The sequence below is a fragment of the Athene cunicularia genome (assembly GCF_003259725.1).
Source record: "Athene cunicularia isolate RWA chromosome 10 unlocalized genomic scaffold, athCun1 chr10_part1, whole genome shotgun sequence".
In the NCBI taxonomy this organism is placed as follows: Eukaryota; Metazoa; Chordata; class Aves; order Strigiformes; family Strigidae; genus Athene; species Athene cunicularia.
Genome location: NW_020799112.1, coordinates 13,697,444 through 13,714,530, shown reverse-complemented (window position 1 = coordinate 13,714,530; position 17,087 = coordinate 13,697,444). Strand labels below are relative to the sequence as shown.

At 37.5% G+C, this 17,087-nt stretch overlaps 1 protein-coding gene across 2 annotated transcripts in view; it reads left to right on the top strand.

The window, feature by feature from the left end:
* MCTP2 (multiple C2 and transmembrane domain containing 2) overlaps nt 1-17,087 on the top strand; it is a 104,016-nt gene that overhangs the window by 64,927 nt on the left and 22,002 nt on the right. For both annotated transcript variants that reach the window (XM_026856429.1, XM_026856428.1), the window contains one exon: nt 15,264-15,386. In XM_026856429.1, coding sequence (XP_026712230.1) covers nt 15,264-15,386 — 123 coding nt within the window. The remainder of the gene's footprint in view (nt 1-15,263; nt 15,387-17,087) is intronic.

Below are 17,087 nucleotides of genomic sequence, written 5' to 3'. Positions count from 1 at the left end.
CCCCCCCCAATATATAACGTCTCGTGTCTTTTGAAGTTCTGAAGTTTTGTAAGAGATTATTGCTGATCTACTGCTGTTTTTGCATATTTTCTATTTATTTTTGCATATCTTGTATTTATTTTGCTTTGTCTGGCAGTGTAAAATTGTACTCTTCCCTTTTACTAGTTTTATTTGTATATTTAACATTGCTGAACTCCTGTTTCTAACCACACATTAGCGGATATGCTGTGTTCTCCTAGCTGTGAGACTAATCACAGATTAGCATTTAATTATGTATTTTGTCTTTGACTATTATTTCACTGTTTTATAAAAAAACAAATTCAATATCCATGAAGGCAGCACTGGTTCCTTTACGCCCAGTGGAACTGCAAAACATGCATATGCCAAAGGTGAATTTAGCTCATTATTCTTACTGTTACCTTACAAATTTACACCCTGATATTAGGAATTTTCTACAAAAAATGTGGGAAAGACTGAAATGGACGCTGTCTGAAATCTGGATTTTCTCTTTTGGTGTCTGTCTTTCTGCAGTTTTAGATTCTTTAGAGGAACTTCAGATGAAACCTTGTGAGCATCTTCTAAATTTGTGAGAAAGCAGTAGTTTGTAATTCCTATCAATTGACTCCTAGGTTGAAAAACAAGAGGAATGTATTTGTAACCATTTCCTAGCTTACCTGATCCTAAAGAGACAATACTCCCTATCAGAATCCAGTCACTTTTATTTTCCCAATTTGCCTGTTGTCTTTCCTGAGAGGTCACTTTATCCACGGATTAGAAATTAAATAAACAAAGATGAAATTAGTATTCTAAGTTTAATGAATGCTGCATCTGTGTGAGACTCATTAAACCTGGGCATGAGAAACTACTTTACCACCACTATTGGAAATACCAGTGTGTGGAAATGCTCTGTGTAAAATTCCCAAAGTCTGTCATGGATTTGCCCTATGCATAGTGTATGGAAGAAAGTATACAGCTCAGCCCAAAACAATAATAACAGTTAAAAAAAAAAGGTAGGGAACCCGTGGTATCTATTATGAAAAAGGTATGTATTGGGAAGTGAAATTGTCATTAAAAGCAAAAATTCCTTTACTTTCTTAGTATGTGCCTTTTTCACCCAGAACTCCAGGTGTATTGATTTTCTTTCAGTCAGGATCTGCTTGGTTTTGTCTCATTATTCACATTACTTTGACCTGGCACCTCTTAGAAAGTACTTTAAAGCACTTAGTTTTACAGGAGGATTGTAAATGTTGATTATTCTCTCCCTTCTCATCGGAGGGACAACCCTCTCAGTATTTTGTGTGGTTTTTTTCTTTTTTTTCTTAATTTTTAAAGAGACAAATAATTTTTTTTTATTTTTTTTTTTTTTTTTTTTTTCACAGATGTAATCTTACAGCAGTGCATTTCCTTGAAATATATAGGCAGTTTTACTTTTCTGAAATAAGGGAATAGAGACATGACTGTAGATGGTTTGAATCACTAACTCCATTAACTTCAGCAAACCTGTGTTATTTGACATCAGTTAAAAACCTCCATGCTCGTGTTGGGGCAAATCCTGTGTGAATAGGAGTAGCAGGTTTCCTGCAGAGGAGGAAAAGCCTGTAGGTGGCGATGGACCCTCATGAATGAGACAGCTCTGGTATTCAGGCTTTTGTCAGATTTTTCTGGCAGGTTTTCTTTCTCTTGCCTGAACTATTTTATTTTTAATTTAATTCACCCATTCTCTCAGCGCTAATCTAACACTAGTTGCAGAAATCTTGACAACTGGAAGAAATTTCCTATATGAAGGTAAAGCAACATTTTGATTTTATGATGGAGACAGATGCACCTTTGAGGGGTTTCTCTTAAGCCATTCTACTTCTTGTGGGGCTCTTTTTGCCTTTTTTTTTTTTTTTTTTTAAAATAAGAGAGAGTTGGATCCTTTACACGATTTGAAATAAAAGGGGATTAGTATAGAAGCTACAGAGCAAATACATTATTTAAAAGCCTGATCTCTCTTAGTTTTACTTTTCGTCACTAGCAACTGCAATGTGGTTTGACTTAGATGTTAGTCTTAAGCAACCAGGAAGTTCTTGGGTTGTTTAAGGATAGCAGTAATAGTAAAAATACCCTAAATCAGGATATGTCACTTCCATAATTTTTTTTAGCATTCATTAGGAAATAAAGCTGGAGCAATGGGATGACTGCAAAATCCCAGAAATCTGATTTTTAAAAAAAATCTGTACTATTAATTATTAATAAATTTGACTACTGCCACAGTAAAGGATTACCCTGGGACCAATAGCATCAATAGAGTTTGCTTCCCTCACCACTTCATGAAAATTAAAATCTATTATTCTTAATTGTGACATCCACACTGTAGTCAAGCTTAGCTCGGTTTCAGGTGGTTTGCTGTTTTGTTTTAAAGGCAGTGCTGTGATTTTTGGGAAGTGTTAATAAATACGTAAATCATGTAGTGTTTTGTACTACTCTAATTATGCTGATCTGTTTCAGCTTTAATGTTACCCATGTAAAGTCAGCAAGATACGAGTGTCATATGTGAGCAAAAGCCTCCACTAAAACAGCCTTTATCTACCCTACTAGCTCAGGTTCAGAACTCTCTACTTGCTTTTTTGGGGAAGTGGCTGTCTTCTGTACTTTCCTTCAGCTTTCATCTTTTAATGGAACAGAGGAGCTGCACAGCTCTATCAAAGCCAATTGTCAACCTTCATTAGATGTAGTCTATTGTTTGTTCAGATTAGAAATAACTGCATTACACTTTGACTTTGAAGGCTTGTTTGTTTTTAAATATACTAGGTATATGTGACCTTTTTGTCATTTGTGATGCACTTGGCTTGACAAATTTGAGATACCCATATAAACAGCAGCAAAAACTATTTGTAATGCAGGGTAGGTCTAGAAAAGTAAAACAAAATCCTTCAGCTAATGCAAAGTATTTATAGATTAATATAAAGTATTGTTAGCTAGCACTGTACCTCAAATATATTGCATGGGGGGCAAAAAAAACAACCACTGCTCAGTGAGAATGCAGCACCCATTATTTAGCAGTGGGTGGGAATCCAGTTAGCTGGTGTTAAAACCCCATTATGTATTTTTTCCATATGAGAACTGTTCAGATGTGGCCTCTGTCAAAACATCATGGCAAGGAAGTCTAATTCAATTAAAAAAAATTCACTAAGCAATTTTTCTTTAAAATGTTTAGAATATTAAATGGGAAATGCATAACTGATACAGTGATATTAGCTTTTTTTTTTTTTTTTTTTTTTTAACCAACCGAACATGCCCATCAGGAATTAGATGATGACTTGTTCTAGCAGTTAAGAAAACTTCCCCAGATACTTCCATGTACACATTTGGGAAAATTATTTGCAATGATGTATTTCAATTTCCTTAATAAACTAGACCTGTCTTCCTAATTCCCTTTCCCTCAAGTCCCTCCACAGGGGTTAAGAAATGAAGTATTTTGAAATTATTATCAGATAACTGTTTCTATGAATAAAAAACCTAATCTATGCTTTTAAATTTTTTTTAAAATATTCCAAAGCTGGGAACTAAACAGTGGCAGTAGAAAGGAAATATGAGATTAGTAAAAATGAAGACATTTTGCAGAGCTACTCTGGATTGTTTTAATTTTTTTTTTTCTTTCCCTGGGAAGTAGTACTTCTGTGACAGTGTGCATTGCAATGGCCTTCCTGCTTTCTGTTTTAAAAGTTGTATGAATACTAGCAGAGATAGTGGTCCTTTATTGCCAATGAACACTGTCTTATACACTGATACCTATAGTAATGCATACAGAGTGACTATAAGATCAAATGCTCTGGTTAAAAAGCCTTAGGGAAGCATTATGTGTCTGAGGTCTGATCTATTGTCTGGGAGGCCGGAGAGTGTTAATGCACTCTGCAAAGATTAGACTCCCTCTCTAATTGCTCCAACACTTCCTTAAAGGATTTAAACAGTCAGGAAAGGTGATGCTCCTTGTCAATTTTTGTCTTCTGACAGCCGTTGAAGTTTATCTGTCTTTCCGCGGAGACCACTAGATCACGTAAACCAGGCAATGTCAAAAGCATGAACCCTGAATTAGGACCGAGAGCCACTCATGCCATTATTTACAACTTCGTTATTTCAGCTTTTAAATACTTTAAGGGTCGGAGACCAGACCGCTCTTACAGGCCATGCCATTTACATTTGGTGATGGGAACTCCCAAAGTCCCACGAGAAGTTTAACTCGCCGAGTTTGATGAAAAGTCACCCTTTTAATTCTGAAGTGGATCAGGTTATTGTCTGCATCCCTTATAACATGGCTGGTGCTTCCCCACCACATCTCTGCCGTACCGAGTCAGTGCATGTAACAGCCACTGCTCTTGTATGTAGTACTGATTTATTTATCTAAGTGCAGTGCTAAGTCTGAGCTACTGTGGGGCACTCTTTGCTATTTACCCCCAAATTTTCCTTCTCCTCGCTAAGTGCGGTAAGGATTTGATTTCCTTTGGGTCACAGAGCCTGAATCATAGGAAAAAAAAAAGTCTCAGATATCTGGTAAAGCTCATGCAGGAAAAGTTTTTCTGCTGCTTAACCAGCATGTCCACACTGACAAGTACCTGACCCCTGTCACTGGTGTTATGAAGCAAAATAGGAATTTGTCTAGTGGATCAGAACCGCTTAAAAGAACCAGATTGTTATTGTGCAGTTTAGCTATTTGAAAATCAGTTTGAAGCACCAAACAGTTTTGCTGCTGGTTTAGAGGACTCAGCTATTATAATGGCTTATGGTTACAAAGGATGCTTCTTTTGCTTGGAAAAAGAGCAAAGGAGGAGAAATGGTGAATGTTACTGAGAAAGGAGAGGCACAGCTCAACCCCAGAGAATTTGGAAGATTTAATATTTCTGCAACAAGGCCATGGTATCCTAACATTGACAGTAGGGTAATGTTATTGTTAACGAGAGTGAAATCTGACCCATCTTTTTAAAAATGTCCGTTCCTGTTTCACAGACAGATGCGAGTGTGTCCTGTTTCCCTGCAGCTCACACAACACAACAGGTCCTGCCTAACAGAGAGTCATTCTGTAGTTATTTTTTCTGGTGGATCAGAAGCTTTTTAATTTCAGATAGTGTCTGTGTTTTTGCTAGTCTTGCAGCATCTAAATGTGTTGGTGTATATAATCCATTTCACACATATAAATGTATAAATATGACCTATATAAATATACATATATTTAATGCCTCTTTTCTAGACTCTGAGCAGATGACGAATACAGCTGTTCAAAGGAGAAAAGGATTTTTTTTTTTCTTTTTTCTTTTTTTTTTAAAGAAAAGCCCTCTTGGCTCTGAATCGGAAATTGAGGAGCAGAATTCATCAAGTGTATTCTGATCGTTCTCACATGGGTAGTTCCTCCTTCCCTTCCTGCATAGCATGTTCCTTTGCACTGTTGCTATATTACATGAAATGTTTCATCTGTATATAAAAATTAAAAATTCAAACAAAAATCTGGCCCACATGAAGAACAGGCCCTTTGGGCATATGGTTCATTATGCATATTCGTTTAATTACTAAAACACTTGGGATGTCTCTACTGCCCTTGCTTTCAACTTGTAAAGTTGGATCTGTTCTGCAGCGCAGAATATGTTGAACAGGCATGTGTCATAAAGGACTTCAGTTTTCTCCTACTTAAAACTCTATATAATGTTCTTGGCTGGATTGTTAGAATTTACTGAATATTAGTTCAATCCACTGCATCAAAACAGCAATTTGGGATCTCTTTTCCCTTAACACCTTCTCTAACCCCAAAAAGGCAAGTTTTACAGTGGTTAGTTCAGAGTTGTGTTTAGTATCGAAGTAATGTGAGACTAAGGATTTGGATTTCAGGCACATTTCCACAAAGCACCTAAAGTTGCATGTTGAAGCTGTATAACTTTTATTAGCTAAGAAGGGATTGCTGTGATAGTGTGACTTTAATTGATTTTCAGGGCAAACAGGTGGTGATGGTTTAGGCATCTCCTAGTCTCCTGCCATTCCCAATTTGGAGCTGCACATATAATAGCTTTATTAAAATAAACAATCTTCTGGCTTTAGTTTTACCTGAACAGCTGCCTGAAATTGCAAGAGTCTTGCAACTTTTTTTTTTTTTTTTGGTTTAGTTTGTTCAGTATTTTGGAAAGCAAGATGCTATAGGTCTGCAGTGGAAAAATCTGTTACATAGGTATGCTGTCAATACTTAGGATTTTTTTGTGTGTGTGTCGCTGCTATTGTTGCTAGCTTACAATAGTAATTACAGTGAGTCTCCCAGTCATCTTCATGCATTTGTTCTGTAATGCAGCAATTTAGTCACACTGCGGATTATGAACCTGCTGAAATTATTTCAGTGTGGTGTAATCACTCTCACTGTTCTTGGTGTCCCGGGTGTGTGTCAGGTGTGGGGAGGACTGGGCTTCTATTACAGATTTTGCTTTCCTCTTGACTATGGGAAATGGATCTTGGGTAGATGCAGACACCTGGGCTCCAGCATGGGGCTGTAGTAGAGAACCCCACATACGGCAGAAGGAAAGAGAATAATCTGAAATTCTTTGTCTGAAAAGGCTGTGATCTTACTACTTTATATGTGCTTTATAGCTGGTTTTAGATTTCTGTTTTTCTGATCTGGGTTTACTGTTTTATTTTTATTTTTAATTGGGGTTTTTTTGGTGGGTGTTTTTTTTTGTTTGTTTGTTTGTTTTTTTTTTTTTTGTTTTGTTCCTTCTGCTCTGTTTCAGTCTGGAAATATTTCTTTAGGACTGGAGGTTTTGGAAAAGAGGGTACCAGACAGTTTTGCAGCATTAATGCACACAAGCATCAATTTCTCATTTATGTGGGTTTACTGCAACCTGGTTTGTTTTTTTTTTTTTTCTTTCGTGCCATAGCTAGAGACTGCCAGGGAAATAACCTTATGTGAGCTTCTCCTGCCACTGAACATTGAATTAAGTCTAATTAAACATACTTGCATTATTAGAGAGCCCATTTTCCTTTACTCATTCAGCTCTAATATACACTATGATCGTGAAGGGGGAAGTCATTAAAGTAGCTTAAACATATTGTTTATGCCTTCAATTTGCTACCAGTTGTAACCCTATGTTGAGTGCCCAAAGTTAAAGAACGCTTCCACCGAATACTCTTTCCACTTGCTGTACAATTACATCATCATCTGACCCTCACTGCTAATGTTTCTCACAATGTTAACAAATATGTTTCCAAAGTAAGTGGACATTTATCAGCTCAGCTAATGATAAATTTTTTCATGACCCTTTTAAGGTGTTCACCTTATCCAGAATAAATAAAATTAACCTACATTTTTGCCTCCTTTAAATAGTGCAGATATTTTTTTCTGGCACTTTTTAGAAGAATTATTTACTATAAGATCAGGCTTTTAACTTGCATAATGCCTGTCTTCCCTGCAAATAGATCATAACTTTGTATGAGAGTAATTCCGAAACTATGACCTTGCTGATAAACAAACCAAAACATTAGAGATAAAAATGACTATTTAATTTAGCTATGATATAAAACAACGCTTTTTTTTTTTTGGCATGCCACTTCCCCTTTGTTTTAGGATCTTCCTCCATTGCCTTTGTCTTTGATAGTTAAGCCTTTAGAAATAACATGCAGATATATTCCCCTGACCCACTCCCAGCGGATTACCCCAAAAAGATAGAAAACTGTTGTAATATTTTTTCCCTGTTTTTTCAATTTTAAGCTTTATTGCTGGAGGGTCTTAACTGTATTTTACTTGGCACGGGAAATGTAAAATATGTTAGATAAAAACATGAGGGAAAAATTAGACCAGTCAGCTTGCTAGCAAACAGCTATTTCTTCAGTGTCTGCAGCCTAAAAGGATTTGAAATCTTTTACTCTAAAACTGTTGTACACGTATAAATATAGAACCCCAAACTTGTGGTGTTGTAGTCGGGTTTGTTTTGATTAACCTCTTTTGGGGTTAGGAGTAAAGAGAAAGTAGCAGCCGTAAGAAACCTGTACAGGGGCACCCCCTTAGAGGTGTGGTGGGCTCTTAGGCTTTGGGGGTCTAAATGTATGTGTCTTAAAGTACAAAGACAGCACTGCCAGATGCACACCCTTTTGTGCTGAAAATTATCATCCACACTAACCAATTTGACAGAGAATCTTCAACTAGCCGGAATGCCATATATAAATCTTAACTTACATATAAACTTAACAGGTGATAAGTTCAGTGAAATGAACCGAGCGGCTCTTCCCTGACTCCTCATTAAGGAAAGATCTCTAAGGATCTTGGTTTTAATTTCCTAGGCTGGCTAATCTCATTAATGTAACCAAAATAATCAAAATAAAGGAAAATCCTCACTTTTTAATTAGCTTTATTTTATTTTGTTATTGTTTTTCTGTTTCTGAGCCCAGGAATTGTTATGAATAAAGAATAAATCCATTGAACATGTTAATGACACAAGTAATTCAGGATCAGAGTGCAGACATTTTGTGTTTGCAGTCTTAAGCGTAGCATCCCAGCCTTCCCTGATGAAGTTACCAACAGCAGTGCCCCAAGAGGATGATGGAGAACAGATTGTAATATTGTCAACTCTTCTGATTTCACTGCGACTTTTGCAGAATAACATGCTTTTTCTTAAAGCACCATTTCTTAGAGTCCTATGATTGCACATGAATCACAGCTTTCATTTAAAACACAAATGAGTTCCTACTTCCTAGCAGCAGCAAAGAAAATGAGATCCCCCTGAAGAGTCTAAACCAGACAGTGATAAAAAAGGCCCTAACACATATTGACTTAAACAGTATGAGATTTTTCGTATGTTCTTTTGGGATTTTTTTGTTGGTTGTTTTATTTTGGTAGGAGTGGGGACATTGGGTTTTTTTATTTTCTTTTTGAATGTTCAAACTGATGTTAAAATTGTGATCCTGATGACCACATTTCCTATCCTTTGAAGGCTTTATTCTATCACTCCTTTTCTTTGTTGCATCCTCACACATAATGTAAATTGTCAAACACAAATTGGGTGTCTGGCATTTTTTCACCCCCTTAACCTCATCCTGGGCCATTTTCTCAGCAAGCTGCAGTTGGGATGAGCAGAGGTGGGACACATGGCACAGGACATGGCTTTGCAGCTGTGTAATTTAACCTACACAGACAACTGAGGTGGACAAACGTGGCCAAGCATCTTCTGAATAAAAATCAGGTAGATCTACATGGTGGAAAATTGTACAAACATATCCTTTAGTCCTACTTCTCAGTTCTGTGCAGTCATGCATGTAAGACAGAGTTATTTTGGGGCACAATTTGATATTTTAGTTTGGCTTTGGGGAGTTTAGGTGGATTTCTTTAATGTGTGTCTGTCTTTGTTTTTAGATTCCAATTGTGTTTGCACCTGCAGTAGAGAGGTTGTGTAGAAGAGCTAAGCTTTTTGCCTGTGGTACACCCTTAAAAAATTAGTAAGTTGTACGCTGATGTGTGGAGCAACGCAGAGATAATTTGTAATGTGGCATAAATATTTAAAGACCTCTATTCCTGCAGGTCATTTTTGATTTTGGTCATCGCCATTCAATACAATGCACGTTTCATACTATCATTGAGATGCTTTGTGTTCTTTTGCTGGGGACACAAAAAAGCAAATTGAATCTAAAGTAAATAGGTTTCTTCTGACAGTGCTGGTTTATTTAAGTATAATTTCTCTTCCTGCTGCATTTTTTGTTACTGCATCGCAATAAGGGAGCAACTCTGCTCATAACTGACCCCTCCTTGAGCTCCAGGTTGTTGGCTGTGAAGTGTCATAGGAGCGCTCTCAGCTGGCTGTGGCACGGTGAGAGAGCATCAATCGAATGAGGAAGGAGAGTATTAGCAAGAGTGATTCTGGAATGCAGCTTTGGGAGAGGATCTGTTCTTAAAGAAGAAAAAAGAAACGATCTTTGGGAGAAGGACTTTAGTGGGAAATGCATGCTGTGTGGCTGCTTCAACTGTTACTTGCCATGCCCTGTGGTGGGGCGGTATTAGACTACCTTCCATAATTCTTATAGGCTTTTTATTTTAATATTCTTATTAGTCCAACGGACAAGGCAGCCCAAGAGCGCAAGCCTCGTTACTGCACTCATATCAGCCTGAGCCCACACTGTGTACCCTGATTTTTGTTATGTGAGCTCAGGATTACTGTGTTCATGCATCCTTATTGCCTGTATCTAGAAAAGATACCTCTGTTTATCCTGATATCTATACACATATGCAGTTGTAATGTTCTGTGTGAGTGTGTTCATTCTCTCCTGTACTCTCTTACTTTCCCTTTCTAAGGGCAGGAATAAGTATCTGTCAGAAATAATTTGTTGTTGACAGGCTTATTGCCTCCAAGGGATTTGAGTGCCCTTTTGGGGAGCCAGTATCTTGTGTTATTGGCTAATATCCTGTATTTTGTTTGGGGCAGAGGGACTGAAAGCTTAAAAAACATGCTAGAGTATTTGTCCTTGAATATTTAGCTGCAGAAATATCTCCGTTTTTATAGAGTCCATTTGTGCATACATGACAGCTTGAGTCTACATAACCCATAGATAAGGTAAAAATATGTAATTCCTCTCCCCTCTAAATAAAGGGGGGCACATCTTTGTGCCTCAAATCAAAATCAGTGTTTTAGTTCCAAACATAACTTGGACATTCACAGCAGTATCAGATCAAGTTTTTCTCCTGGCTTCAATAATTGCACAGATCGTGTTTATAAATTGCAAGGAAACTTTTGATGAAGCTGTTAGTAGTTTAGAGTTCAGTTAAATTGTGTGGGGTTTTGAAACTTGGAGTTTCAAATAATATTTTTCACAGCTCTGCTGATGAGGCATTTCATTAGCATTGGAGCCTACACTGGCTGAGAAAATAACCTTTTACCATAGGTTCCTTGCATGCATTTAATCTCCTTTCACTTTTATTTTTTCCATCTGATGGAATGTATCCCTCTCCTTCTCCCATCGCTGTTGTTTTCCAAGAATTATTCTGTCACACAACACAGCATCTTTTACTTCTTCACAAACACTTACCAAGTCAAAAAGAATCTGGTTTTAGAGTTACAAAACCCCGTAATTACTATGTAGAAGAATTACACAGAAAAACCTATCTACTGTTAGGTTTCTAAACATCTTAAAACTGTTCTATCCCATGGCTGTGGGTTTGCTGGTGACAAATGTTTTATGGGCATACTTTAGTAGACACTCGTCTAAAATCTGTTCTTAATAGTCAGATCCTAAATTGGAACCAGAGGGGCAGAAAAACCAGATTTGAAACGTGTTTCTAAGGGTTTGTTTTTACTTTCAGTTGAGACTGCCTCCTCTCATCTTTTGTACTGCTGTCAAAAGGGCCACTCTCATGGTTGTTCAAACTCCATGCTTCTTGACAGGAACAGTTGGACCCCTCTTCAATGATTTTCAGATGAAACGGCTTCCAAACCTCCAGAGCTTTAACTTGTAGTTATTAGGTCCTTTGAAATAGCAACACATTAATCAGCTGAAATCAAGTGGTGCTTTCTCCAAGGCTGTGATATTGCTGTTCTCTTCTAGGTAGAACACTACTGTAAATACTAGTTTCATGAGAGCCTTCCCCCCCCCCTCCAGATAGGTCTATCCCATTCCTGTTTCTATTTTGATCATTGTTTTATAATGCTGTGAATTAAATTGCTCAGTTCTGTAATAGGCTTTTATATTCTCAAATTGCATTAAAAGAAGTAATGCAGAAAGCTAGTTTCCACTTGTTTGACTTCTATTTTAAAATTGACTACTGTCCTTTTAACTTTCCTCATGCACAGTATGAAGCCCAGCAGAAAAGGTATCAATGATGTAATGGATTATGTCTGACAGAACTTGTTCTGATGATGATGTGAAACACTGAAAAAAGTATGGTTTGTTCAAAATCGGATCATTTGTAATAGGGGCTTGTTTTCTGTCCCTGAGTTCTCTGGTATTGAGCAAGTGATCTGAACCTGTTAATGACTTCCCTTACCAGTCTATGTATTAGGCAAAAGACAGACCAGGTATTACAAGAAATCAAGATATTGTTCCTTGTAATAGCCGTTATATACATCAGCAGCTGAACCATTGTTGAGTTTTTGCAAAAAGTATGGCTAAGAAAATAATTTAGGGAGGATAATGCAAGAGCTTCTCCCAGGCATAAGATATCACTGGGGAGAAAATAAAAACATGCATGATTGAGAGCCTCGTAATTTGAGGAGTGGCTGTCTATATCACGGGGCTGCTGATGCTGTAGTCAGTCAGTGTCAGGTTGCTGCATAAGAGTTGATAAAATAGGACATGGGCCTGTTTGGGAACTGCTTTGAAAACTGATGCTGCAGAACTATTCAAAAGGCTGTTAGAATTCAGAAATATTTCTGTTCGCTTTATAAACACCCTCTGAACTTTTATTATGTACTGTATGTTCACAGCAATCATTTCCCATACCTCCGAGGCTAAATAATTTCTGAATAGCTAAATCAATTTGTCTTGTGTCTGTGTTGTGTCACAGTAATGAAAGTTCCTTTTACTGCAGCAGTAGCAGTAACGCAACTCTTCTGAAGGAGATGTGGGAACTCTATCAAAGCATCGTTGTCTGAGTTATAACTCAGCAACTGATTAACCAGTCAGCATTAGAAAGGAAGCGACAGTATGCCTCAGCTATCAATTGAGACTATAGTGAGATTTTGTAATTAAGTTTTAAGTTTTATTTAAGGTCTGAAACTTAATAATACACAAAATGTACTGTTGGATCGGAAATCACCAAGGTCTTGATTTTGTATCTTGCTTCAATGACCTGTGATTGCAAGGTTGTATTATACTTGCAACTGAACAGAGTGATGTTCATATAGGATGGTGACAGATGCACTAAAATTGGTTCAAGTCCTGTAATTGAATGAATGAAGAGAGGTTCCTCAAAAGCTTCATTGACTCCTGTAGGACTTTGCCTAGCTGACTGCCAGTGGAGTCTTTTTGCTGCATCAGGACAAGACTGAGTTTGCTAATACCTTGGGGAGATGATGTAGATGCGAGCTGCTGAAGCAAATATTTTGACTTAATACCTGTCAATATGAATTTCCTTGAAGGTGTTTACATAAGGATCAGATAAATATTTATATGCATGTGTGTCTGTTTTTATCTGTCTATACATACCTGAGATAGGTATCTGTATAGTTATGTACAGTAACAAGTCCTGGTTCTTTAGAGTGACATTTGGGATAGGACAGGAGCTGGTATCACCTTCACTTTGTCTTACAAAGCAAGTAGAGATTCATCCAAGGGAGCTGGAATAGCTTCAGAGGAACTTGTTCAGGTTAGAACTTCTCATTTATGGAAGATATTTTTAGCTTGGAATATCAGTTTTTGAAGTCTTTATTAACTAAAGCCATGCAAGACTCCTGTAAGACAGATCAAGCCTTTTTGGCCAGGATTCATGTATTTCTGCTGCCTTGCTCACAGATGAAATGTGGCTGTTGGAATCATTATCACTTCTAATTTTTTAGTATACTGAAAACCAGGATCAAAGAGAAAAAAATCAAAACCGAATCCTCTTCTACGTTCTTATGCTGCAAATCGATAGTCTAGGGATATATTGTCTGGATGTCAGCCCATTTTATAAATTAATATATCTCAAAGATTGTTTTACTGGCCTACAAATGCCAAGAACAGGATGACAGTCTTAATTCCTTGCATAGCAACAGCTAACATAAAATCGGGTTCACTATAGAAAATGTAACTGCTGTTTGGGCAGGGTTACAGCTACAGTTGTTTCTTGGTTTATGTTTGGCCCCTGGTAGATATTAACCGGCCGTTTGTCTGATGTAAGACAAATCTTTTTGTTTAAAAGTTACAACAACTGCTGTTTTGTAGGGGTATAAATTCTCACCCTGCTGAATGCAGTGGGAAGTGCTGCTTTGGTACAGTGTGGTTAGACTTTCAGGTCCGTAACACAAAATACATTGCCATAAATATCCTATTCTGCAAGTGCCAGCATTGCCTTTATATGTAGTGGCTGATGGGCCAAGGATGAAGGGAGGTAGAGACTGAGCTTTCTCATCACCCGTATTGTTTCCCTTCATTTCAGTCTGAGATACGTTAACTGGATCCGACTAATTTTCACCTACTTGTAGTATTCTAATAACAAGGGTTTTTTTTCTGATCGTTCCATGTTCCCTTGGGGAAAGAAAAATCAGATAAATGTGTTTGTGCCTTGTCTTTAAACGAGATTGTTTAGAACAGCTTCAAGTTACTACGAGCATTAGGCTGTTCTTCTGGAAACACATTGTATGAGCAGAAAAGGAAATGGGATCACAACGTGCATTTTATGGCAGTTCTGGATTTAGTTTATTAACTTTGCATTGCCAACCACTCCAAGTTTGCAATCCGTTTGGGTATCATTGGTACTTGTAAGATAGGATTGCAGTTTGGCTTTTTTTTTTTTTTTTTTTTTTAAAATCCAAAGTGCTTTTTAAATCCCCATCATGTTAGTTATGTGTTTTGCTGATCCAATTTGCAGAACAGAACTTCAAAATTTGGCTTCTGGTTTTGCTATTAGTGGATTTTCTCAGATACCACTCCAAATGCACAAACTCATACTGCTTCTGGGCAGAGACACTCCAAGCAGCCACTGAAATGGGAATATGCTGTGCTGAAAAATGGCAAGGGTGTGAGAATGGAGACTAGGCTCCCTTTCCAAAATAACACATCACATGCAGCCCTAGAGCCTTGCCTTCTGGAAGGTGACGGTCCTTTCTCTGTGTTGCTATGCCAAGAATGTAGGTGGATTAATGGTAAAGAAGTATTTGCTGATCTTCCCCTGTGGAGTGACGAGGGAGGCCAATGGCTCCTGTTGCACAAGAGAAAGAAAGGCTCCTGTAGTCTGTGAAGGACCCCCTGGCAATTAGGGTTTGATGAAGTGGAGCTGGTTTACCTGTAAAAAAGTAGGTCAGTTATACACTAGCACTAAGGACAAAAGGCTTTCAGGCTTGAGGGGGTCCCAGGAAAGAGTGAATAAATCCTTTGGACTAACCTCATATTTGTGGCCTTGTACTTCACCAGAAAGAGGGTTGGGGAAGCTAACAAATGACAGCCTAATGGATTCAAACAGAATAGAAAGCACACTTTGCAAGCAGTTTTTCTTTGCCAAAATAATAATATGAATGAGGTTAACATTGATTCAAGGATGAATGTACAGAGGGATGATGACTGAAAGGTCTTCTTACATATCTGTCTCTTTAAACAGTTGTATGTATTCCCTTCTGCTGCTTTATTTCTCTCAGGTATTTGTGGTCACCGTCTGGAGTGTGGAACTGTACATGGTGCCCCTGGCTCTACTGGTGCTCTTTGCATACAACTTCTCCCTCGTCACAACTGGGAAGGTCAGCAACACCCAAGATGCCCAGGCAAGTAAAGTGGCAGTAACATTTCTGACAGCCCCAGCTTGGATTTGCCCTTGAGCAAAATGTCATGCATTTTAATGGCATTAAACTAGTTGTGTAGCTAAACAGCATTTTCATTTTGAAGTTACTGAAAAGAAACTTCGACCCTCTCAATTTTCATGATTAAATTCAAGCATTAAACCATTCAGAGTAGTAGGAGAAGACGACAAGAGTGTGTAGGAGGAGGATTTCACTTTCTAAATAACTACAAATGTTTTTAACTAAGTTGAATTAAGAAAGACTTACAAAGCAACAAGTTCCTAAAACCCATGCTCCTACTGCTCTTACACTTAGCATCACACTGATGCTTCATGATTCACAGATGAGGAAAATCAATAGAAAGTGAAAGAGAAGTTAGTTGTTTTTAAACCTTGACCTGTGATCTGAGACTTTAAGAAGCCCTTATTTCTCCTTCCCATCCCCCGCTTTTAAATGACAAATGCTTTTTTCCCCGAAATTTAGCCTTCCGTTTTTTAACTTGATGTGGGGAAAAAAAAAGGTTTTGATACAAAAATAGTTACAACATGTGTGGCAAAGTGCTACTGTTGGGATATGAAATGCTGTTTGATGTTGACCGCTCTCTTTACTTACATAACAATGGTAATTAGAGTTTAAAATGAGAGTAAATTCATAGATGTCCATAATATTCTGGTTTTAAATGTCTACTAAGTACAGTAATGAAATACAGGCCAAATTATAGCTTCCGTCTAACTTTTGATAAAGGTGTTTGACATTTGTACTCATGAAGAATACCTTTGCTCAAACAACTCAAGTGGATTTTATACAAAGAAATAACATTCTAGAATTAGAGAGGTCAATAGCTGTTTTATTATTTTTAGTGAGAAAAGCTGCTCCTAGTTTAGTTTTCATCCATTTCTAAGTGGAAAGATTGTTAGAAAATAGGGAAAGTTGCATTATCCAGATCTGGACATAGGCTTGATTTGAAAACAAATGGTAAAAGAAATGCCTTTCTCCAATTTCAGCCAAGTCCAGAAAACATAGAAAGATATTGTGTGTCTTCAGTGACTACTTTATTTCATCAAGAAAATGAGAGCTTCTTGCATGTTCAAGTGAGGAGAGTCTCAACGTATGTCAGAAAAATTGATCAGTACACCATTTAGGTGTATACTACAAAAAGGCTGTATCTGAAAATGCAGGCTAATTGTACTAATACTGAAGAAAGGTTCATCAGAAAACTGTCCCTTTTCCTGTCACACGTCCTGCAAGCAATGCAATGCCATGAAATTCAGGGGTGCATTTTGCATAAGCAGACTTACACATCTGCCTAAGTGCTTTGTAGGAATGGGATCATATGGAACAAGTAGTCAAAGTGCCTTTAATATTACCTGATTTCTTTTTTATGTGTGTCTATGATTCTAACCATCTGTAGGTCAAAAACAGACAATCAGGTGCTACCCCTCGTCACATCTGTCCTGCAGATGAGAAAAGGTTTTCTTCAAAATGCCAATGCTTTTTACACAGTCACTTATTTATTTTTCACTTCCTCAGACCTTGGCCGCATGTGCATTACCTTTGGCTTTTGTGTGCCAACATGCACGTTTCATGTATGTAGAGGAATGTGAGCAACAATCTTGGCAAAAGTGAAGCTCAAATTCTCTCTGATTTCTGTGTTATAAAATGGGAATAACAGTATTAACCTTGTAC